This window comes from Camellia sinensis, chromosome 15 (assembly GCF_055761805.1).
Source record: "Camellia sinensis isolate YWXY chromosome 15, ASM5576180v1, whole genome shotgun sequence".
Taxonomy (NCBI): Eukaryota; Viridiplantae; Streptophyta; class Magnoliopsida; order Ericales; family Theaceae; genus Camellia; species Camellia sinensis.
The window spans coordinates 17,501,535-17,525,846 of record NC_138975.1 but is presented as its reverse complement, the minus strand read 5'-3'; the positions used below and the strand labels follow the sequence as shown (position 1 = coordinate 17,525,846).

General features: G+C 40.2%; 1 protein-coding gene and 1 pseudogene across 1 annotated transcript; one reads left to right on the top strand and one right to left on the bottom strand.

The window, feature by feature from the left end:
* Positions 1 to 1,627: 1,627 nt before the first annotated feature.
* Positions 1,628 to 14,408, bottom strand: LOC114314999 (putative LRR receptor-like serine/threonine-protein kinase At4g29180; annotated as a pseudogene).
* A 6,906-nt stretch (positions 14,409 to 21,314) lies between these two features.
* On the top strand, positions 21,315 to 22,205 carry LOC145812833 (uncharacterized). Its single transcript, XM_082908059.1, has one exon. The coding sequence runs from the start codon at positions 21,315 to 21,317 to the stop codon at positions 22,203 to 22,205; it is 891 nt and encodes a 296-aa protein (XP_082764185.1).
* Positions 22,206 to 24,312: the final 2,107 nt, after the last annotated feature.

The following is a 24,312-nucleotide window of genomic DNA, read 5'->3' as shown; positions in this document are numbered from 1 at the left end:
AATGGATAAGGAGCGGAGACAAGTCTGATTCGTTTAAGCCAAGTTTGATGAAGGTCTTGTAATACATAACCTCAGAAGTACTTCCCTAGTCTATGAGAACGTGCTCGATAGTAAATCGGTTGACACGTAGTTCAATGACCAGTGGATCAATGTGGGGGACTGTTATGCCAATAAGATCAGAATCATCGAAGGTGATACTCGGGGCTTCATGCGGCCGTTTCGCCGGCGTGAGTTGCTTATGGGATGCAGGGTATGTTTGAATTGCATGCACGGCTGAGGGCGTTGGCAAGCTGTATATCATATGGATGACTGCAAGCGAAGGTGATTCCCGTCGAAGTACAATTGGTCTGGTTGCACACGTTTGGGCATAATGCTGGGGCTGAACATCTCAGACCAACTCCTGAAGGTCTTTCATGGCACAACTACTGTCACGATTGTGATCTTCGCGATATTCACACCGCCTATCACTTTTTGTCGAGTCGGGAGGTGCCATCGTTTTTGATGGCCCGGTATAGGACGAGGGGGCCCACTATATATGTGGACTTTCTTCGGAGGAACTGGAAACTTCAGATCGTCCATTCTTCTTGGGATCCGGGGATAATAAGTCGGAGCTGCCATCGGTGTCTTGAAGCCGGGCTTGAGGTCGTCGATCACCTGCTTTCAGAGGTCGCTCGGGATTTTGGGACACGGCTTGCTTGGATTTTGCTACCTCCATAGCCAAATTCTGACGGAGGCGCTCGTTCTCATCGATCAAGTTTTCCAACCTCTGCTCATTTTGCTTTGCCTGCTCCATGATCGCTTGCATTGCCTCATATTCTGGAGTCGAAGGTGAGGCAAAGTTCAAAACGCGTCTTGTTGGGAGAAGCTCCGGTCCGTGTGTGTTTGTTGGAGTGAAAACGTCTACCTGCGTGTTTTCATCAGTGACTATTAGAGGATCCTCCGTCACATCCGCCATGGATATGCTTGAGTATTCCCACAGACGGCGCCAGTTGTGGGGAAGTGGTTTTTGGAAATACTCTTCTGATCTTGGGGGACGCTCGTGATCCACCGATAGGCACCTGAAAGGAAGTAAACACTCCGGTCGGGGGTGCCGAAATTAGCACTCCGACGGACAAGTCAGTCTCTCGTTCTAGATTACTTGTATTCTAAGTTAAACACCACAAATATCACATACCCCTTTCTGGCTGATGTCTCTTCTATTTATATGTTTTCTTCTTTGGGCCTCGAGATTAGTTCCAAATCCAACCTCCTATTCGGCATATTTTGTAATAAACCGATCTTCACTCGGCCGCTTGCTTAATCGACTATCTAGCCGAATAAGGTTGGGTCCGAGTTTCCGTGGCAATGGCCAAATGTTTCGAATCTTGATTCTTCAATGTTCGACTCTCCGGAATCTCTACGACTTTCAATATTCGGCCCCCACAGTAACACTAAATTAAAGTTACATTATATGAGAAGGACTTGCATTCAAGCCTTTGGCTGTTTTATTTTATTTTATTTTTTTTCTGTTATATATAAGAGATAATACATTATCCTGAATAACCTAGGTGTATTTAAACCTTTGGCCGAGTTTAAAAAAAAAAAAAACTATTTTTGTAACTAAAACATCTACTCTTCTTTCCAGAGCCTACCTTGCTTGTGGACAGATCATTGAAGATTCAAGATTTCTTTGGCTTGATGTCAACTTGTTGATTTCTGTTGTATCCAAAGTTTTTCCACTGCCTACATATATTTTCAAATAGTCCTTTAATTCTCCTACTACACCACTCATGTTCGGCCTTTGATTGAAACTTGTCGGTATGCATGCCATTGCAGTCTCGAAAGCTTTCCAAGCAGAATTAATGTCAAATTCACCTTGTAATCTTGGATCAACAATGTTGCTAATTTCCCCTCTTTCAAGCATGGGCTTAACCCAGTTGACTACATGAATGTTCTCATCGTTTTTTATGATCGCAGGTTTGCCTGTGATCAGTTCTAATAGAACAACACCAAAGCTATAGACGTCACTTTTCTTCGTTAACCTGCTTGTAGAATGGTACCTACACGAAAACATGCAAAGTTAAATGTCTTTACAATGTAATACAAAGTTAGAATTAGTTTTTTCTGTGTCATTGTTCCACAACCTAGATGGATGAGATTATTGGGCCTATTTGGTGTAGCTTATTGTAAGTTAAAAGTTGATAATTAAAAAATAGATGCCAAAAGTACTCTTTCTTCAGTAGATAATCTGTTATTTTTCCAGTTAATTTTAATTGTAAACAGGAGTTACACCAAACAATCTGACACATACTCTCAAAATTTAACCAAAAAAAAAAAAGAAAAGAGAAAGAATAAGCTATAAGTACCCATATAAGCTTCACCAAACAACCACATTGTATGCTAAGTACAAGTCAAGTTCAACACACAATTGCAAGAAATACAGAGTTTGAGGTCACATATTGATATTTCATTGAGGCTGTGGGGAACTGGTGCTATTGTTGAAAATCAGCGAACCAGCACTCCTGAAGCCAGCATTTCTCATTTAAGATTAAAGGTTGCTAAATTGAATGGTTCTCTTGAGTAAAGTTTGTCAATAGTATTTTGTTAGTGTCACAGGAAACCAATAGGTCTGAAATAAGGCATCAATATTGCTAATTGTATCATAACATTATGACTTGTATTGTATGCAATGAATGTGGTACTTTTTCATTTGGACAAACGCTACTGGCAGAGTTAGTTTTCCTTTGTGTGCATAGATTTTGGTTTTTCTTCATTCCAAAAACAACATATATCTCTATATATACATGTGCAAAAATAAAGACTAGATGAACATCAGATCCTTAAGAGCATTTTCAAGGAAGAAAGAATTTACTGACTAGAGACTTGCTCTGGATCAAGATATCCTAAAGTTCCAACAACTGCAGTTGATACATGATCTCCGTCTTCATTGGGAAAGTTTCTGGACAATCCCAAATCTGCAACTTTCGCTTGCAAATTTTCATTCACTAAGATGTTGGCAGTCTTGATGTCTCTGTGGATTATGGGTGGTTTGCAACCATCATGCAGATACTCCAATGCTGCAAATTTAGTCTCCACACAAAATTAGTTGACTTCAGTTAAATCACTAAAAAGGAAAATTTTCATCTTGCACAGCTGGTTATTAACCATGTGGTGCATCTATTGCTATTTGAAGTCTCTATTCCCAGGTTAAGACAACTCTGTTTTTGTCTGCAATTAGAAGTCAATAATCTTAACTATTCTGTCATTCTTTACAAAAATAAGATGATCCAGTTCCGTTTTTAATCTTTGAAGGGAAAATTTCCCTCTACTCCCCATGGTATAGACCATGTGCATATAACCTATGAAGCCATGCACACCTCTCTGGAGGTTGTGAACTGGTGTCCGACACGGACATGCACTAGACATGCTGGATGAAGTGTCCCATTTTTATTTATTTATTTTTCAGTTGGATATGGTGGGAATAAGTTGGAGACGCACTAGGGACATGCTGGGGGACATGTGATTTCCCAAATTTATTTATTTTATTTTTTTATTGTTTTTCAGTTGAGTAGTATACTCAAGATTGATGAATTTGATGAAAATAATTATTTGATTTAGAATAAATATATAATATTTAAATATGACATATAATAAGTATAAAAAATTATATATTTTGCATGTGTCTCCTACACATCGTAACCCGTGTTTTTTGGAAATTTATATGTCCTTGTCATGTCACTTTCTTAGGATATAACCCACATTTCAGGGTGCTTCTATTTGCACATCCCCATTCCCCTATTTACACACACTTAATAAAAATTATTTTTATTATAATTTTATTTTCAAGTGAAATTACTATTATGGACATTAAATAAACACATTCAAAAGTTGAATGTCGAAAAAATGAAAAAAAAATTGGAACTCTACTTCCGAGCAAGTTGTTTATTTTCGGAGTGCTACTTCCGAACGAATTGTTTATTTTCGGAATTCTACTTCCGAACCAATTATTTATTGAAAAAGATGTGTAAAGAGGGGAATGAGTGTGTGCAAATAGAAGCTCCCCACATTTCATTTGAAAATGATCACTTAATCCCTTTGTGAACTAAACTGTATCATGAACTTCCATTAACGGTACTTATAAAGGCCTAAATACCCTTATATGTATATATATATATATATATATATTTCTCTTTTGAACGAAATCCTTTACTTTTTCCCAAGTGATCTAGGTTATGTGCACATAAACCCCTGGTCTTTGGAAATATAGGTGCATGTAATGCACTTCTTGTTAATTTGGATTGAAAATGTTAAGGTGCATTTTAGTTTACAAACCATAGAGGATTAAGTGGATCTTTCCAAATGATAGGGATTATATGCATAGGTCCTATACCACATGACATAAACTGAATTTTTCCCTTCTTCAAATATATTTACTAAGATGGAGATGATATAACTTTAGATTTCAATATGCACAGAGAAATAGATGGCTACTCCCATTACATTAAACATGGCCTATAAGCTGCTTATTAGCTTATTTGAGTTACATTACCTTTCTAATTTTTTGCACTTTTTTTGTAATAAGTGAAAAAGACAGTTTATAAACTATCCCTAAAACAATCAACTATGCAAATAACCGTATTAATCTCTGTCATCAAAATCTCACAATTCGCAATTCAATTCGCAATTTTTTCAAAATCGATACGAATCTATAGGTGAATCTATTTTGTAAGTGAATCTCTAGTGAATCTCATGATTCACAATTCGATTTAGTTTTTACGATTCATGCAATTTTTAAAATTTTATGTCCGCTATATTTTTAACTTCTTTTTTCTCTATTTTTTTAGTAAAAATGACATAACACAACTTCTAATAGCGTTTAATACCAAAATAACCAACATATATACATAATTAATTGTTATTTTAGTGATCATGGAGTTTTTAATAAGATTCAATCACATTGAATCAGAATCAACATATTTTTAACCTTTCTTCTTATTGTTTTTTCCCTTTAAAAAATCATAATATATCTTCTAAAGATGTTTGAGATTAAAGTTACACTATGAATTATTTATTACTATTTTATTAAATTGAATATAATTAAATATTACATGTGTGAGGTCAGTTATACCTTTTAAAATACTTTAGACTTTAAAAATAAAAGATTCTAAATAATTTTTTCTTATTATTTGCTCACTGTTACTTAGAAAAGTACGTATGCTTCTTGTCCAAATATCAATATCGTTATTAATCATTGTTACTTTGAAAATTGATAGTTTGTCTATTTGGTTATTATCTTTATTAAGAATGGTTAATAAGAAATACCTTAAAAGGAAAAAAAGTAAGATGGTGATCTTACATAAAAACTTTTGTTAACTTCTTACCTATTAAACTACGTGATTATCATTCAAAATAACATTTTCATTGATTTTAGTCTAAATATTTCATATTCATAAAACATATTTAACATATACATATGTAAATAGCCAAATCTTTACGATTCACGATTCGATTCACGATTCGGTACGAGGCCATTTCGATTTACGATACGAATCCCGATTTGACAACTATGATATTAATAAATAAACTGTTTTTAGATTTTTTCTTTTTTGTGCTTTGATTCAAACAGATATAAAATGAATCAAACTCTAAATTGGACAACACAGATAACAATATAAATCCTAAAAGAAGGAAGAAATATTATTTACCTAATAAACATTCTTGTGAGTTCCCATTAACCATATACTCGTATATAAGTGCCGTGTTTGCACCTTCGTCACAATACCTAATTAGAGGAGCCAAGTTTCTATGATGAATTGTTGTCAAGCGCTCAACCTGTAATCCAAAATGAATACTAACCAGAGACAAGTGAGTACTTTCATATAATGTGTAATATAGACTAAGAGTAGTAAAATATGTAATGCTGTCAAGAAGTTTGCCTCAGTCCAGAATTGTTCAGATGCTTGGGTTGATGATCGATAGAGCGTCTTGACAGCTACTTCAGTGCCATCTTCTAAGCAGCCAAGATGTACTGTTCCAAATCCTCCTCTCCCGATTACCGTTTCAAAGTTATTTGTAATACTTACAACCTCAGAGTATGAGAATCTTCGATTTTTGGACTTTAATGTCCTGCCAGCTACAAAGATGAATTTTATACTAGTCTTTAGGTACTTGAGAAAATAATTTCTTGAATGAAAACTGAACACCCAGATGAAGAAATATAGAGAGAAAAACAATACCTTTATGTCTTCTTGTCTTTAAGCCCCACCAGATAGCTATTGTACTAAAAAATGATATGGATGAAACAACAGATGCAACTATTGCAACAGTGAGCTGATTCTTCTTCGTCATTGTTAGTTTGTAGGAGACTGACCAACAGAGATTGGGATTGCCATCCATACTAAAATAAATTAGTACATTAGATAGTTTCAGGTTCAGTCCACAGTGGCTCGTGTGGGATCTTTATTTCTTATTTTTTTTAAATTTTTTTTATATGCATTTGGTTATCATCTCAACTGTCTTAAAGTTAAAGACGAAAAGCTATTGTCATATGATTTTTGGAAATTGGTTTTCTCTCAACTTAACCACTCTGGCTCGTTGCTTGATTCAAAGTCTGCAGAATTTCCTGATACTAAGTTTTGGCATCTAACTAAATTCTTGGTTTCTTCGATTCGGTTATATTTGTAGCATCTTCTTTCATTGATGAATATTTCAAAGCATTCTTAATAAAATAAAAATAAGAAACAAGTTGCACCTTAATATCAGTGATGATTTCTTGAGCAAAGCCTTGGGAACAGAACCTGTGAGATTGTTGTTTGCTAAATTCCTGAAAATTAAGAGAAAAAAGAAAGAAAAAAAGAAAGAAAGAAAGATTATGTTGCATATATTTTCTCTGCTTACAAAATTAAACTTGAAAAATGAAATTCCATCACTCACAAAATCTTTAAAGCAGGCAGTTGTGCTAGAAATTCACGCACTGGTCCAGTTAGGCTATTGTTTGATAAATCCCTACAAACAAAAGAGCTATACTGCTGGTTACCAACATCATGCAAAGGAATCCTTCCAACATAATATTTTTATTCCTGTTAAAAGATCCGACATCTAATCACATGCAAAGAACTTCATCACCCATTTTGGGAATTCCATAACTTTTCTTCATGTTGTCTCCAAAACTAGAACAGGCAATTTAAATGCTTGATTGTTGTAGCCCTGCATTGGTGAAGAAGAAGAAAATACTTACAAATGCAGTACTGATTTGAGGCTAGACAGAGCCGGAGCTATTACCCCAGTCAAACTGCTTGAGGAAAGGTTCCTGCTTTAAAGATGTCTAACTTCATTTAGAGATTGTTTATAACAAGTGTCAATATATAGCATCATTCACATCATGTTAACAAATTTTGGTTGGACACTCGTAGCAACGTAATTTGAGGTGAATTGTTACTGATGTAGCTACAATTTACACCATACCATGATAAATTCATGGGGAAGCATGGATCTCCCTGCCAATTTTTCTTCACTCCATATGTTGATGAGATATTCACCATGGCATCAACTAATATTTTGAAGGTAAAAAGAGGATGAAACAACTATCTTTCGACTTCAAACAAGAAAAGAAGAAAAGCAAAATAGAGGAGAATACTTAACACGGTGTTGCAAAGGGAGTGTTGATTATTTTACAACCACATACCAAATTACTTTCAAATCTCAAAATGAAAAGAAGACAATTCTGTAAGTTTATGTTTTAACTAAAATAGCTAAATATAGAATTAAAGAGTACCATCTTCTGGGTCTGTAGGTGATTGTTGGAGCTGTTTTTCCACGTAAATCTCCATAGCATTAAGGATAGGCGGAAGTGTTGATCTGTTTGTCCTTACAATAGTGATCCATAGTTCATCTCCATTTTCAGGTTTTTCTTGGGTAATAGTAGTTGTCTTGAGGTAACTAGTGTTGGGTATACCTCCGTCTTATTAGAGTGTGGGATCCAATTAGTTTGTTAAAGAATTTTAATTTGGTTTGATTTATGTATAATATATTTTTATATATTATATTTGTGGAGACCCAATTCAATTTGGATACAACTAGAGTTTAATAAAACAAACTCAAGACTCAACCATATATATATATATATATATATGTGGCTTTGTTTTAAAAAAGGAAAAAAAGAAGAAGAAAAGGGCAGCCGTTTTTGCTTGTGGAGCAGCAGCACCTTCTTGATCAATTGATTGGTGAGATAGTGCTTAGGTTAAAAATCAATTCAGTGGAATCAAAAAGTTTGGGTCAATTCTGCTTCGTTTGGTTCAACTTTCGGTTCTGTTTTGGGTGCATTATTTTGGGTCTTCTTCAACTCTGGTTCTGAAGATTTTGGTTCATCTATTTGGTGAGATCTTTCTTCTTTGTTTATTTATGATTATTTGTAACTCACCTAAGGGTGATTTTGTGAGACCATTTGTGTTTCGTTTGTATTCGTTTGGAAACTATTTGGTTGATAGTGGAATCGGATTTCGATCCCGTGGACGTACCTCACATTGAGGGAACCACGTAAAAATTCTGGTGTTATTTTTTATTTAATTTTTCCGCATTAGTTTTTATTCTCATTGATTGATTTACTTGTGGAAAGTCTTATATTTTCCCTAACAACTGGTATCAGAGCTTACGGTTTATTTGGGTTTATTTATTTGCGTAAATCAATGGAGTGGAATGTGAGTCGTATGTCTAGCTTCAATGGAAGCAATTGGGTAACTTGGAAAACTAAAATGGAGGACCTATTATTTTGTAAAGATTTGTATGGACCCATTGAGGGTGATAGTGGCAAATCTAATAATATGAAAGACGATGAATGGAAGAGGCTTAATCGAAAAGCCGTTGGTGCTATCCGTCAATGGATTGATGACAGTGTGTTTCATCATGATGTTGCTATTGAAACTTCAGCACATGATTTATGGAAAAAAATAGAAGGCCTTTATGATAGGAAATCAGCCACAAATAAAGTTTTTTTGTTTCGTAAGTTGGTTAATTTAAAATATAAAGAGGGCAGCCCTATTCCGGAACATCTGAATGAAATAAAGAGTATTGTTAACCAACTTGCTTCTATGAAAATTGTTTTTTGATGATGAGTTGCAGGCTTTGATGCTACTTAGTTCTTTGCCCGAAAGTTAGGAGACTTTGGTTGTGACAGTTAGTAATTTGGCACCCAATGGAGTTGTCACAATGGGCCAAGTCACTAGTAGCTTGTTGAATGAAGAAACTGGAAGAAAAGCAGTGGGTTCCTCTCATTCAGAAGCATTTGTTGTGAGAGGCCAAAGCAAAACAAGGGGGAGGAATAAGACTCCTCATGGTCGTGATCAAAGCCGTGACAAATCAAAAGATGGTTCTTTTTCAAAGAAAGACATTGAGTGCTATTATTGCCATGAGAAAGGGCACATGAAGCGGGAATGTCGAAAGCTCAAGAACAAGGAGAAAAAGGCGTGACAAAAGTGTAGATAAGAAGCAAGAAGGCACAACGGCAATTACTACCGATGATCTCATGGTTGTTTGTGAAGATGCTTGTATCAATTTTGTGGGCCACGAGAGTAATTGGGTTATTGATTCTGGTGCTTCTTTCATGTAACTTCTTGAGTTGATTTCTTCACTACCTACACTACAGGAGATTATGGTTCTGTTCGAATGGGTAATGAAGGTTTGTCCAAGATTATTGGAATGGGTGATGTTTGCTTAGAAACAAATTTGGGCTGCAAGTTGTTGCTTAAAGATGTGAGGCATGTTTCCGACATTCGCCTCAATTTGATCTCTACTAGGAAGCTAGATGATGAAGGCTTCAACAACAAATTTGGTGATGGAATATGGAAGCTCACAAAAGGTTCTTTGGTGGTGGCTAAGTGTAAGAAGACTCACACACTTTATTCGATGCAAGGAAAAATTTGTAAAGGTGTTGTCAATGCACTTAAGATGATACTTCTATCGAATTGTGGCACAAGCGGCTTGGTCACATGAGTGAAAAAGGGCTGCAAGTTTTGTTCAAGAAAGAGCTTCTACCTGGTTTGAAAGGTACACATCTTAAAACTTGTGTTCATTGTTTGGTGAGTAAACAACATAGAGTTTCTTTTCAGAAAAATATTGCTTCTAGAAATGAAAATGTTTTGGAGTTGATTCATTCAGATGTTTGTGGCCCTTTGAAAGTTAGAACACATAGTGGTGCACTTTATTTTGTTACTTTCATTGATGATTATTCAAGGAAAGTTTGGGCTTTTCTACTAAAACTAAAGATCAAGTTCTAGAAGTATTTAAGCATTTTCAGGCCATGGTTGAAAGAGAAATAGGACAGAAATTGAAGTCCATCCGATCAGACAATGTGGTGAATACATTGGGCCATTTGATGAGTATTGTCGCAGCCAAAGTATTCGGCACCAAAAGACAGTTAAGAAGACTTCTCAACAAAATGGCGTTGCCGAGAGGATGAACCGCACCATTGTGGAAAGAACAAGGTGTTTGCTTTCACAAGCTAAATTGCCAAGATCCTTTTGGGGTAAGGCAATGAAGACAACGGTTAACGTAATCAATTTGTCTCCTTCCTATCTTTTGAATGGTGATGTTCTAGAAAGAGCTTGGACTGGTAAAGATGTGTCTTATGAGCACTTGAGAGTGTTTGGTTGCCGAGTTTTTGTTCACATTCTAAAGGATGAGAGGTCCAAGCTTGATAATAAGTCAAGAAAATGTATTTTTCTTGGCTATGGGTGTGATGAATTTGGGTATAGATTGTGGGATCCGGTCGACAAGAAAATCATTCGAAGCCATGATGTTGTGTTTCTTGAAGACCAAACAATTGAAGACTTTGGCAAAGGTGATCAACCGGAGCAAAAAACTAGTGATCTCATTGACATGGATCCATCTCCTTCATCTTCGGTGGATGATGAAAATGGAAGAGATGTGCAGCCACCTATTGAAGATGTAGAGGATGATGCTAATCCTAATGAAGTTGAGCCAGAAATTGATGAAGAGCATCCAACTCAAGAACCGCCACCACAACTTGAGTTGAGGAAATCTACAAGGAACTGACAACCTTTAAGAAAGTATCCTCCCAATGAATTTGTGTTGGTTTCCGATCAAGGGGAGCTTGAGAGCTACCAAGAAGCAATTGAGCATGCAAAGAAAGGTGATTGGAAAAAGGCCATGGAAGAGGAGATGAATTCTTTACTTGAAAATCACACCTATGATTTAGTGAAGTTGCCTAAGGGGAAGAAAATTTTGAAAAATAAGTGGGTCTTCATATTGAAGAATGATGGCAAGAATCTGAGGTACAAGGCATGTCTTGTTGTGAAAGGCTTTGGGCAAAAGAAAGGCATTGATTTTGATGAGATTTTCTCGCCGGTTGTGAAGATGTCTTCTATTCGGGTTGTACTTGGCATGGCTGCAAGTATGAACCTTGAAGTTAAATAACTTGATGTGAAGACTGCATTTCTTCATGGTGATCTTGAAGAAGAAATTTACATGGAGCAACCGGAAGGTTTTGTGGAGAAAGGGAAAGAGAAATTTGTTTGCAAATTGAAGAAAAGTTTGTATGGCCTCAAGCAAGCCCCGCGGCAATGGTACAAAAAATTTGACTCTTTCATGATGAATAATGGTTTTTCTAAAACCACTTCGGACCATTGTGTGTTTGTGAAAATTTTTTCGGATGGTAAATTTATTATTATTTTGTTTTATGTTGATGACATGTTAATTGTGGGTCAAGATTCTACCATGATAAACAGGTTGAAATTGGAGTTGAGCAAGTCTTTTGCTATGAAAGATTTGGGACCGGCAAAGCAAATACTTGGTGTGAAAATTGTTCGTGATCGCAAAGAGGGACTGATTTGGTTGTATCAAGAAAGCTATATTGAGAAAGTTCTTGAGAGGTTCAACATGAATAAAGCAAAGTCGGTTGGTTGTCCACTTGCAGGTCACTTCAAGCTTAGTTCGAATCAATGTCCTACAAGTAAGAAAGACAAGGAAGAGATGTTGAAAGTTTCTTATACTTCAACAGTTGCTCTTTGATGTATGCCATGGTTTGTACAAGGCCAGATATTGCTCACGCCGTTGGTGTGGTGAGTCGTTTTCTCTCTAATCCAGGTAAAGAACATTGGGCAGCGGTAAAATGGATTCTAAGATATCTTCAAGGGACTTCGAAGGTGTGTTTGTGTTTTGGAGAAGGTAAGCCGATGCTTGATGGGTTCACAGATTCTGACATGGCCGGTGATGTTGATTCTAGGAAATCTACTTCCGGGTATTTGATGACTTTTGCAGGAGGAGCTGTGGCATGGCAATCTAAATTATAAAAATGTGTTGCTCTCTCAACTACCAAAGCTGAATTTATTGCCATTACGGAAGCTTGCAAAGAAGAGTTATGGATGAAGAAATTTTTGCAAGAGTTGGGTTTGAAGCAAGAAAAGTATGTGCTTTATTATGATAGTCAAAGTGCTATTCATTTGAGTAAAAATTCTACTTTTCATTCGAGATCAAAACACATTAATGTGAGATACCATTGGATTCGTGATGTGTTAGATTCGAAACTGTTACAACTCGAAAAGGTTCACACAGATGATAATATTTCAGATATGTTGACTAAGACTTTGTCGAGGGACAAACATTTAAAGTGTTGAACTTTGGCGGGTATGGTTGATGTCTCCACCTAAGTTGGTAGGGGGAGAATTGTTGGGTATACCTCCTTATTGGAGTGTGGGATCCAATTGGTTTGTTAAAGAATTTTAATTTGGTTTGGTTTATGTATAAGATATTTTTATATATTATATTTGTGGAGACCCAATTCAATTTGGATACAACTAGAGTTTAATAAAACAAACTCAAGACTCAACCATATATATATATATATATATATGTGGCTATGTTTTAAAAAGGGGGAAAAAAAAATGGGGCAGCCATTTTTGCTTGTGGAGCAGCATCACCTTCTTGATCAATTGATTGGTGAGATAGTGCTTAGGTTAAAAAGCAATTCGATGGAATCAAAAAGTTTGGGTCAGTTTTGCTTCATTTGGTTCAACTTTTGGTTCTGTTTTGGGTGCATTATTTTGGGTCTTCTTCAACTCTAGTTCTGAAGATTTTGGTCCATCTATTTGGTGAGGTCTGTCCTCTTTGTTTATTTGTGATTATTTGGAATTCACCTAAGGGTGGTTTTGTGAGACCATTTGTGTCTCGTTTGTAATCGTTTGGAAACTATTTGGTTAATAGTGGAATCGGATTTCGATCCCGTGGACGTACCTCACATCGAGGGAACCACGTAAAAATTCTTGTGTTGTTTTTTATTTAATTTTTCCGTATTAGTTTTTATTCTCATTGATTGATTTACTTGTGGAAAATCTTATATTTTCCCTAACAACTAGGAACAACGGATTCTACCCAGGGGACATGGTTCAGTAAGATGTCAAATTCCCTTACCTCATTATCCTGGAGTTCCTCTAGTTCGCAGAAGTGGAAGTAGAATGGTAGGTCCACCACCATGATCGAAGTAACATGCTAATGGTTGGGTAACATTCAATGGCTTAACAGCAGTGCTTATAATTTCTCTTGGCAGTTTATAGTCATTGCTGTTCTAGGAGTCAGTTGGGAAAATTGTAGTGATAATCTGCGAATCAAGGATACTGTAGGTAGTCCAAACGCGACCAAGCTCATCCTTGTACTCGAAAGATTTTTGAATGTAAGAAACTGAGTTAATACTGCTCCTCACTGTACCTAAAATATCAGATTTTTTAAGGAAACAAACATGTGTTAGTATTTACTGACAAACATTAATAATTCTGTAGAACAACATATTGGAAAATGCTATACAAAAATGGATTTCTTAGTGGATTTTTTCACCCCTAGACACAAAATAATGGGTTCCCATGTGTTTTTATTAATGTGAGACCTACTACATGTGTCAAGTAGTAAGAAATCCTAGAAGAAATCCATTTATGTATAGCATTACTCGAATATTTTGTCATCTACCATCACTTACCCAATTAGCTCACCATCTGCTCCATATGCACCTAGAGCTTTCTGTTCAGCATGCAACCAGACTGTGACTTGTAAATTGAATTGTCCAAATGTCTTAGCTCTAGTGCGGATATGAAAGGAGTTCCCGCACCTGTGTTTACGAGACAGACATGTATATAATTTGTTGGGTTCATGTACATGATCTCCTTTATCAGGTATTAAGATGCATTTAACCACCAGATACTGTCCCAAAGATTAGCACCAATGTACAGATCAAAATTTGGTACGCTATTCTTTCTATCATAGTTTCCATACAAGAACCAAGCTCTGATCAAATAGTTATTGTTTTTGCCTTGTTCAGGTCTCAAGGTGTAACAGTTCCTGATCCCATGAGGAAAGCTTTTGACATTGACAAGCCGCTGACCAAGATTATCTGTTTTGTACTTAGATGATATGTTACCATTTGACATAGGTGGGCCCATAAAGGCTTTTGGCCCACCACTTAGAGCCCAATACACAATTCAAACACTAAAGCCCAACATTACTGGAACTCAACGTTACACCAAGAACCAATGGCATCTAAACACTTGTCAAGAGAAGAACCAGCCACGTAAGCAGGCAAAGATCCTGCAGAGTTATTGTGTAATAACCCTCATTCTTGTCTTAGCCACGTTCATGTGCATTTGCATGATTTTGTCTTGTCAAGCTTCCATTTGTAGACTTTGACTTGTTTTGCCTAAGTAAAGGTCCCTGTCTTGTTTTGTGCTTATGTGTTTTGCCTAAGTGTTATAGGCATGCTTTGTTCCTTGCTTGCTATGTTAAGCCTAGGTCATCTCAAGCCTAGGTCATCTATCCTTGTTGTCTCAAGCCTAGGTCACACCTTTGAACCTCTCACACCTAGGACCATCCTGGAACCACTTTGGTTGACCTCCACCATCACCTAGGCATATTAGCCCAGATGTCATCATCTAGGCCGAGATGTTATTATCTAGGCGTCCTAGATCTTTGATCCTTGCACCTAGTGATCATGTTCCTGGACTGGTATGACCTAGACCAAGGTGTGGCACATCTAGGCCGAGGTGTGGCACAGCTAGGCCAAGTGTTATCCTTCCTGGCTGAGATCAATGAGACCTTACATGCTGAAGCCTATGTCCTAATCTGAGATCATTGCCTTGTTAGAGTGCTCGTGCCACCTTACTTGTTATACACACTTTGTCATACTCTTGTCTTGTCATTCTGGCACCTTTTTTAGGAGATCCAACCAGACATTGCCACGTGTCCTAGCAGAGGGTTAAGTCAGCTAGCAGTAGAGAAAACGTATCATTTGCTATATCTTTGTCCTAGAAGAGAGAGAAGCTATAGGAAAGAGGAAAAAGTTCTTAGAGTGAGAGAGCTAGATTCCGAGCCTGATCTTCACACCTTGAACCGTTAGATCCATGTTTTGAGGTTAGATTCTTGATCTACTCTTGTTGTTATTTATGTTAATCTGATCACATTGCATGATCTAGTATTATTCATGAGCCATGCATCGATTTAAAGTTTGTTTTAGAAAGAGAAAATAATGTTCATGTATTCTTAAAGAAAAACCATGTTTTGATATGGAAGTTTGTATCAAGATCCATGTTTTCGTGTTTGTTTTCATGAAATCTCCGAGTACGGGTACCCAGGTCCATGTTTTTGAACTTATCTCATGAAATCTCAGATTTTGGAATAAAAGTTATGATTTTAGCATTCACGTTCTTCATATTCTTCATGTTTAGGTTCTTCATGTTCTTCAAGAGGAAACCTAGATGTCCAGACTTCATTTGCCTAAGTGTGGTCACTGAGACCCACTCTTGCCTAGATCGCACACCTAGGCCAACCACCACACACCTAGGCCGACCTTGGTACACCCTTGCCGGTACCTTGTAACATCTCGGCAGGCAACCGCACACCTAGGCCTAGGAGACCACACCTCAGCCAAGAGGTGTGGGACCTCAGCCAAGACCCCCTGAGTTCACCCAGCTAGGCCATTGTTGCCTAGATTATCTCTGTGCATCCATTCCAAGACCTGATTGGTATCTAGCATGTTTTCCCTAGAAGAAAAACAGTGTTTTGACTCCCAGCATGTTTCCCTAGAAGAAAAACAGTGTTTTAACTCCCAGCATATGTTGTGCTTTGTCTTGACTTGGTTTTGGAAAGAAATGCCGGGATCTTTACCCTCATGTAAGGCTTGTTTTGAAAGTGCATTTCATAACCATCTTTGAGCATTCCTTCTTGTCTTCTTGAAGTGCATTCAATGGACTTTTATTATGTATTTGTAGGTCTTGGATCCTTGCCTTAATTCCTACATCTGAAGAGCTATGTGAGTGGTATTTTTAATAAAACTATGTTACAAAGTTTTGATAAAGCTTTGCTTCGTTTTGGAAAAGTATTTGATCAAGCATAAATGATTATCCTTTAGTTTTTGTATCAAGTATTACGTTTGTTTTGATGACATTCTTGGAAAGTCCTTAGTGCTAGGGGACTATAATGCAACTAGCACCCTTGTTTGAGATATCTCTTTTGCCACTGACGGTCTTGTATGGGTGAGTTTGTCTAATCGATTTCGGGTCGGCCACCGACGGTCGTGAACAGGTGTGCTTCGATTCCAAGAGGATTATTCCTTTGTTTTTCTACCGACGGTTTTTCGGTTGGGTTGTCTAACCGATTCCTGGTCGGCCACCGACGGTCGTGAACGAGTGTGCTTCGATTCTGGGATGGTTATTCCCTTGTTTTGTCCGGAATGTCATCCCTTGGTATTATGTAGATGTTATTAAACATCCAAGAAGCTTTGAAAGAATTTGATTGATGAACTTGATTCATCCCATGTTTTGTTATAAGCTATGGTATGTATTGTTTTGATAAAGATCTCGGATATCATTCATTCAAACCTTTATTAATTATATCATTCACTGAGTATCCAAGCTCACCCTCCCCTTTATATATTTGTAGGTGTCGAGCAAGAAGGCGGTGACGCCTAGATGTTATTTGCAAGTTGATTTCGGATTCATGTTTTGTTAGCATATTGAAGATTATGCTTCTTAGCTTTTGGTTCATTTCTTTTGTATATTTCGACTTGAGAAGCCTTTTGATCAAGATGTAACATGTACTTTATTTTATTTGTATCCAAGTTGTAAAACCATGTGAAGATGTATGATATTTCATTTGATCTATGCACAACTCTTATGGACTACTTAGTTTTAAATTTGCTTCCGCACATGTAAGCCTCATATGTATACTCTGATTGTGTGAATTTTTGGTAAGTTGGCCTTTGGTAATCTCAGATTACTGGCCATCACGGCACCATTCTACTAGGGGCGGAATGGGGTCGTGACATATTGCACCACACATCAGTCATTAATGAGGTCCCCTGTAGCATTTAATGCAATAACCCCTTCACGTCGGAACAAGCCTCACCATGAACAAGGTAAGCTAGAGTATAGACTTTCGACCAACATGACAGGTCGGAGTGGACAAGAAAATGATGAACAATGGATATAAGCAGGTTTCTAAGGAAAAAAGAAGGTTAAGTTCCCTATAATTACTTTATTCTCTACACACCATTAATCTCTCTCTCTTCTAACTTGCTCGTCGGAGGGTTCGCTGGGGGACTCCTGTTCCCCGTTGGACTTTTGTGTAGCTATCTTAGCAAGCCAAGCAACCGGTCAATGGTGTTGGAGGAGTGGGTCAACCCGACCTGTCCATCAGGGACTAGTAGTATCATCAGCTGGTGCCGTCTGTGGAAACTTTTGACTCCGCGTGACAATTGTGTTCATTGTTGTCGGAGACCCGTTCCCAATAATTCCTCTTCGCCACCCACCAAGGTGGATGGTCACAATGAGATCCATGGCTTCTCAACACAACGTTGCCGACGCCCAAGCCGACCCTCTTAACCCAAACAACCCACCTCAGTATTTCACAAAACTCACCAACAGCATCAACCGCTTAGCCGAACAAAACCAAGCCTTGATCAATGCTTTGCTTCAGCGAGACCTCCCTATGCCTCCCCCACCACCACAAGATATCCCACCTAATCGGGAATGAACCCCGAGCCATCCTCTCCAACAAGCCCAACTCTCCAACCTGGAGGGTTTGCGACCCCTACCCCAAGACATGAACCTGCCACCTTGGGGTCTACATCCATCAGTCCAAGCACTTACTTCTGAAGGAAAGACCAATAGTGTCCAGCCTCCATTGCATTCTGGTGATGACAATGTTCCTGTTCGGGATACGGAACTCCGAGCCATGAAACTCTAGCTTCAAGGAGTCATGCAGAACATACAGAATAAACCCTCCACAACAGCCAATTCACCGTTTGTCGCCTCCATCATGGACAAACCCCTACCTCCCAAGTTCAAAATGCCTTCGATCGACTCTTTCAACGGCACAACGGATCCAGTTGACCACTTGGAGACTTACAAGACCCTAATGATCCTCCATGCTTTTCCTAATGAGATCATGTAATAACGCTTAAGGGGTTGGCTCGACTGTGGTTTAGTCAACTACCGACGGACTCCGTCTCCACTTTCCAGCACCTAAGTGATTTCTTTCTTAGCCATTTCATTGGTGCTCAGCGCCAGCGCCGCCCGGCAACTCAGCTCCTCAACATCCGTCAAACGGAAGGGAAGTCGCTACGCAGCTTTGTCACCCGTTTCAACAACGAAGCCTTACAAGTGGCGAAAAATGACGACAAGGCCATTCTCACGGCTTTCATGGCTGGTTTATGGTCATCCAACTTCCTTTTCTCTCTCTCTCTCCAAAAACCCTCTAACCTCCATGGCCACCTTCATCTCCAAAGCCCAAAAATATATGAACGCTGAAGACTCTCTAGCCGCTCACCAGGATACTACAACCAAAAACTCAACCCCCAGAGAGAAAAGAAAGGAATCTGAAACCAGAACCACCAAATATACACAGCAAACACCTCAGTATACCGACCGAACTGCTCGAACAGACCAATCGGCGCTTACCCGACCGCCCGGTCGGTTCGAGTGGTACATTCCCCTCAATTCCCCCATGGAGCAAGTCTTGAACCAAATCCAGCGAGATTACAACTTGAAATAGCCACAACCCTCACGGTCTCCTTCCAGCCGACGAGATCAATCAAAGTACTGCCGTTTCTATCAGGACCACGACCATAATACTGAGAAATGTGTTAACCTCAAAGACCAGGTGGATAATCTGATACGCCAGGGTCGCCTCAATCAGTTCACGGCAGCCTGCCCTCAACAGCGACCAATGACCGAACCTGCCGGGGACTGCCGCCGACAAACCCCTCCCCGACAACCCCCATAACCTAACCGAGATAACGACAGACCCCCACTACAACCCCGACCCCAAGGCAGCCCTACTCCCCCGGTCGAAGAGATCAGAGTCATCGCTGGCAGGCTTGCATGCAGACGACCATCCCGTTCGGCCCAGCGTGCCGAACTTAGAAAAATCAAGTAGGGCTCCGATAAGGAAGTCGCCACACTCGATCGCCCATTCAAACACCCCAAGCAGTGGACTGAACCCATCACCTTTACGGAGGTCGACTGCACAGGCATCTGTTTCCCCCATGACGACCCCCTCGTCATCTATGCTCTCCTATCCAATTACAAAGTCAGACGGGTACTTGTCGACAATGGCAGTTCTTCCGACATTATCTTCCTGAATACCTATCGCCAACTCAAAGTCAATGAAGAAAAATTGTCCCCTCTCTAGACCCTATTAGTCGGTTTCATGGGCGATCAGGTGACCTTCATAGGTTCCATCGATCTCCCCATCACCATCGGAGAATACCCACGACAAACCACCAAGTTGCTCACTTTCCTTGTCGTCGATTGTCCTTCTGCCTATAACATAATCCTCAGCCGCACAACCCTTAACGCTTTCCAAGCTGTCACTTCCACATACCATCTAGCCATGAAGTTCCCCACCGACCTTGGGGTAGGCACCGTGAGGGGCGAGCAGACGATGGCCAGAGAATGCTACGTCACCTCACTAAAAGAGGTCAAGCTAAAGGAAACTATGATCATCGAAGGACTCAACGTCAGAGACGAAGAAGAGTTAGTCAGAGGGGAACCAGTGAAAGAACTTGTCGAAGTCCTCATCAATCCTAAGAACTCAGCCAAAACAACCAGAATCGGCAGCCAACTATCCTTTCAGGCCAAGGTCGACCTCACAGCTCTCCTAATCGAACACAATGATGTGTTCACATGGACCCATTCTGACATGCCAGGCATCGATCTCTCTTTCATCACTCACCGTTTCAGTATCGAGCCCCACTTCTGACCTTTTCGCCAAAAACAGTATATCTCTCACCCGGAACGCAATGCTCTCATTGCCTTTGAGGTAGACAAGCTATTGAAGGCACAGTTCATCCAAAATGTGGATTACCCCAGATGGTTGTCCAATGTAGTCTTGGTCTGCAAAAATAATGGTAAATGGCGACTTTGTGTCGACTATTCCAATTTTAATCAAGCTTGCCCCAAAGATAGTCATCCCCTTCCCCGGATAGATCTGTTGGTCGACGCCACAGCCAGACACCAGATGCTTAGTTTCATGGATGCTTTCTCCAGCTACAATCAAATTCTGATGCACCCGGCTGACCAGGAACACATTTCATTCATCATAGAAAAAGGAACTTATCACTATCGTGTTATGTCGTTCGGACTAAAAAATGCCAGAGCAACTTACCAACGTTTGGTCAATAATGTCTTTCAACACTAGATAGGTCGGAACATAGAAGTCTACGTCGACGACATGCTAGTTAAGAGTAAACTCTCCTCTGATCATTTGGCAGACTTGCGAGAAACTTTCGAAACCTTACGCAAATATCAAATGAAATTGAATCCAAAGAAGTGCGCCTTTAGCGTAGGATCTGGAAAGTTCTTGGGTTTCATGGTTAGCCAACGAGGCATCGAGGCCAACCCTGAAAAGATCAATGCCCTAATAGAAATGCGGTCTCCCAGAACGATCAAGGAGGTTCAAAGGCTCACAGGCAGAGTTGCCGCCCTCAACTGCTTTATTTCTCGAGCAACAAATAAATGTCTTCTATTTTTTAAAGTCCTCCGATAGGCTTTTGATTGGAACACTGTATCTAAGGAAGCTTTTTAACAACTTAAGCGGTGCATGGCTAACCCCTTCTCATTTCCCAACCACTTCCAAGCGAAACTCTCTTCCTCTACTTAGCCGTATCAAACACTACAGTCAGCGCTGCCCTCATTAGGAAAGATAGCTCGGTATAACGTCCAGTCTACTATATCAGCCGCGCTCTCAGGGAGGCGGAACAGAACTATCCTTTGTTAGAAAAAATAGCCCTTGCCTTGGTCATAGAATTAAGGCGACTCCGACCGTATTTCCAAGCTCACTCCATGGTGGTTCTCACTGATCAACCTTTGAAGAAGGTCATGCAACAGCCAGAGTTGTCAGGCAAACTTATGCAATGGTCCGTCGAGCTCAGCCAATTTCAAATCTCTTACCGATTTCGAACAGCGATCAAAGGCCAAGCCGTCGTCGATTTTATCTTGGAATTCACCAATCCCACTCCTTTTGCGCCCCTTCCGCCAACGCAATTCGACACTGAGGCAGAAGACCCCCATTCTTGTACCCTCAATGTTGATAGATCATCCCGTAAAGAAGGTAGTGGGGCTGGTCTCATCCTCACCACCCCCGACGGCGGTTATTTCAAGTGTGCCCTCCGTTTCCTATTTTACGCGAGCAATAATGAAGCCGAATATGAGGCCTTGATAGCAGGTCTTCGCCTAGACAGAGACATTGGTGTAAGCCACATCCAAGTGTTCATTGATTCCCAATTGATCGGCGGGCAGATTACGGGGGAATTCGACGTGAAGGAAGACACGTTGCGAGCCTACAGGGACATTGCACTCCTTCTTGTTCGTCTTTTCAATACTTTTCACATCAAACACATCCCTCGGTCAGAAAACTCCAAGGTAGACGAGATGACCCAATTAGCCTTGGCTGACCAGTCAAACCTCAGCCATGGCGTCCGTATTAAATATCTGGCCCATCCGGCTACTTCGCCAAACCAGCAGGAGGTTCATTTCCTCCAAAACGAACCTATCCCATGGGCTACAAATATTCTTTTGTTTTTGACAAATGGGGAGCTGCCAGACGATAAACAGCAGGCCGCCAAGATTAGAGCCGGGTCGGCCAATTACATCCTCATCAGCGGCCTACTGTACTGTGGGGGCCGAGTATTGGGAGTCGTAGAGATTCCGGATAGTTGGACCTGGGAGAGTTGAAATTTGTGGCACTCGACATCGGCTCGCAAACTCGAATCCAACTTTATTCGGCCAAATAGTCGATTAAGCAAGAGACCGAGTAAAGAGCGGTCTACTACAAAATGTGCCAAATATGGAGTTGGAAATGGACCTAATCCCGAGGCCCATGGAAGAAAAGATATAAATAGAAGAACATCAGCCAGAAAGAGGCAGGTGAGAATTGTTGTGCTTAACTTAGAATACAAGCATTCTTGAGTGGGTAGACTGACTTGTCTGTCGGAGTGCTAATTCTGGCAACCCCGACCGGAGTGTTTATTCATTTTCAGGTGATTATCAGCGGATCACGAGCGTCCCCCAGGATCAGAAGACTATTTCCAAACCACTTCTCCACAATTTTGACTTGTTCATCGGAGTGCTAATTCCAGCACCCCCGACCGGAGTGTTTATTCATTTTTAGGTGATTATCACCAGATCACGAGTGTCCCCAGGATCAGAAGAGTATTTCCAAACCACTTCTCCACAATTGGCGCCGTCTGTGGGAATACTCAAACACATCCATGGCATGCGCAACAGAAGACCCTCCGATAGCCACTGATGAAACGACGCAAAGAGACGACCTCACTCCATCAAACATGCTTGGACCAGACACCATTCCTGTAAGACGCACTTTGAACTTCACATCACCCTTAACTCCAGAGGATGAAGCAATGTAAGCGATCATGGGACAAGCAAAGCAAAACAAACAAAGGTTGGAGAACATGATTGCGGAGAACGAACGTCTTCGTGAAGATTTGGCCTTGGAAGTGGCGAAGTCCAAACAAGCTGTACACCTAAATCCGAAATGATCTCCGAAGGCAGGTGGTCGACGATCTCGAGCCCGACAACAAGATACTGATAGCAACTCCGACCCATTATCCTCGGAGCCCAAGAGGAAGGGACGATCTGAAATTTCCAGTTCTTCTGAAGAGAGTCCCCGTACAAGGCGTAAGCGAAGAAGAAATAGTTCGGATGAAGATCAACATGATCCTTTTGTACAACGGATTGCAAAAGCAGTGCTATTCAAGAAATTCAAAGCACCATCATTCACCTTGTACGACGGTAAATTGGTACAAGATGGCCGGCTACAACAGTATGTCCGAAAAGGCAACCCAACCAAAGCAATAGCCTTGAGACATGATTCACATTCGCTCCGATTGATCCACATGATATACAGCCTGCCAATGTCATCGGCGGTGCACGCGATTCAGTCGAAGTCTAACCCTCAAGAGCAACTCACTCCAACTAAACGGCCCCATGAAGCTGAGGTTATCACTTTTGATGATTCGGATTTGGCCGGAGTAACACTGCCCCACATTGATCCCTTAGTAATTGAGTTACGCGTAAACCGATTCACAGCTGAGCACGTACTCATTGATCCGGGGAGCACATCGGAGATTATGTACTACAAGACATTCACCAACTCGACTTCTCAGAATCGGATCTCTCTTCGGCCCCTTATCCACTAGTTGGCTTCAATGCCAATCCAGAGTACCCGTTGGGGAAAATCAGGCTTCCCGTTCGAGCAAGTTCCCGAACAGTGGATATAGGATTCTTGGTCGTCAAGCTGCCGTCGCCGTATAATCTCATCATAGGGCAATCCTGGTTGCATACTATGCGAGCCGTGCCAAACACCTATCATCAGCTGCTCTGCTTCCTGACAGAACGCGGTATTAAGCAAATCCGTGGCTCCCAGAAATCAGCACAGGCATGTTATCTCCTTGTTGAGAAAACGCCAAAGGAACTACAGGTGAATTCCATTGAGATGCCAGATCGAGAAAGCCTCGACGATGTTGGGCGGCTCCCAAATGAAAAGGCCACGGATGGCTTAGAACGAGTTATAATCGATGGAAGCCCAAACAAGTTCTTCATGGTCGGCGCCTCTTTGAGTCAGGTCGACAGACAACAGCTAATATCTTTCCTGCTCAGCAACCTCGATGTCTTTGCATTGACTCCGTCCGAGATACCGGGTATAGATCCGTCAGTTTCACAGCACCATTTGAATGTCGATCCTAAGTGCAAGCCGATCATTCAGAAAAGTCGACAGTCAGCCGCAGGGCACACTGCCGCTGTTGTCGAGGAGGTTGACAGG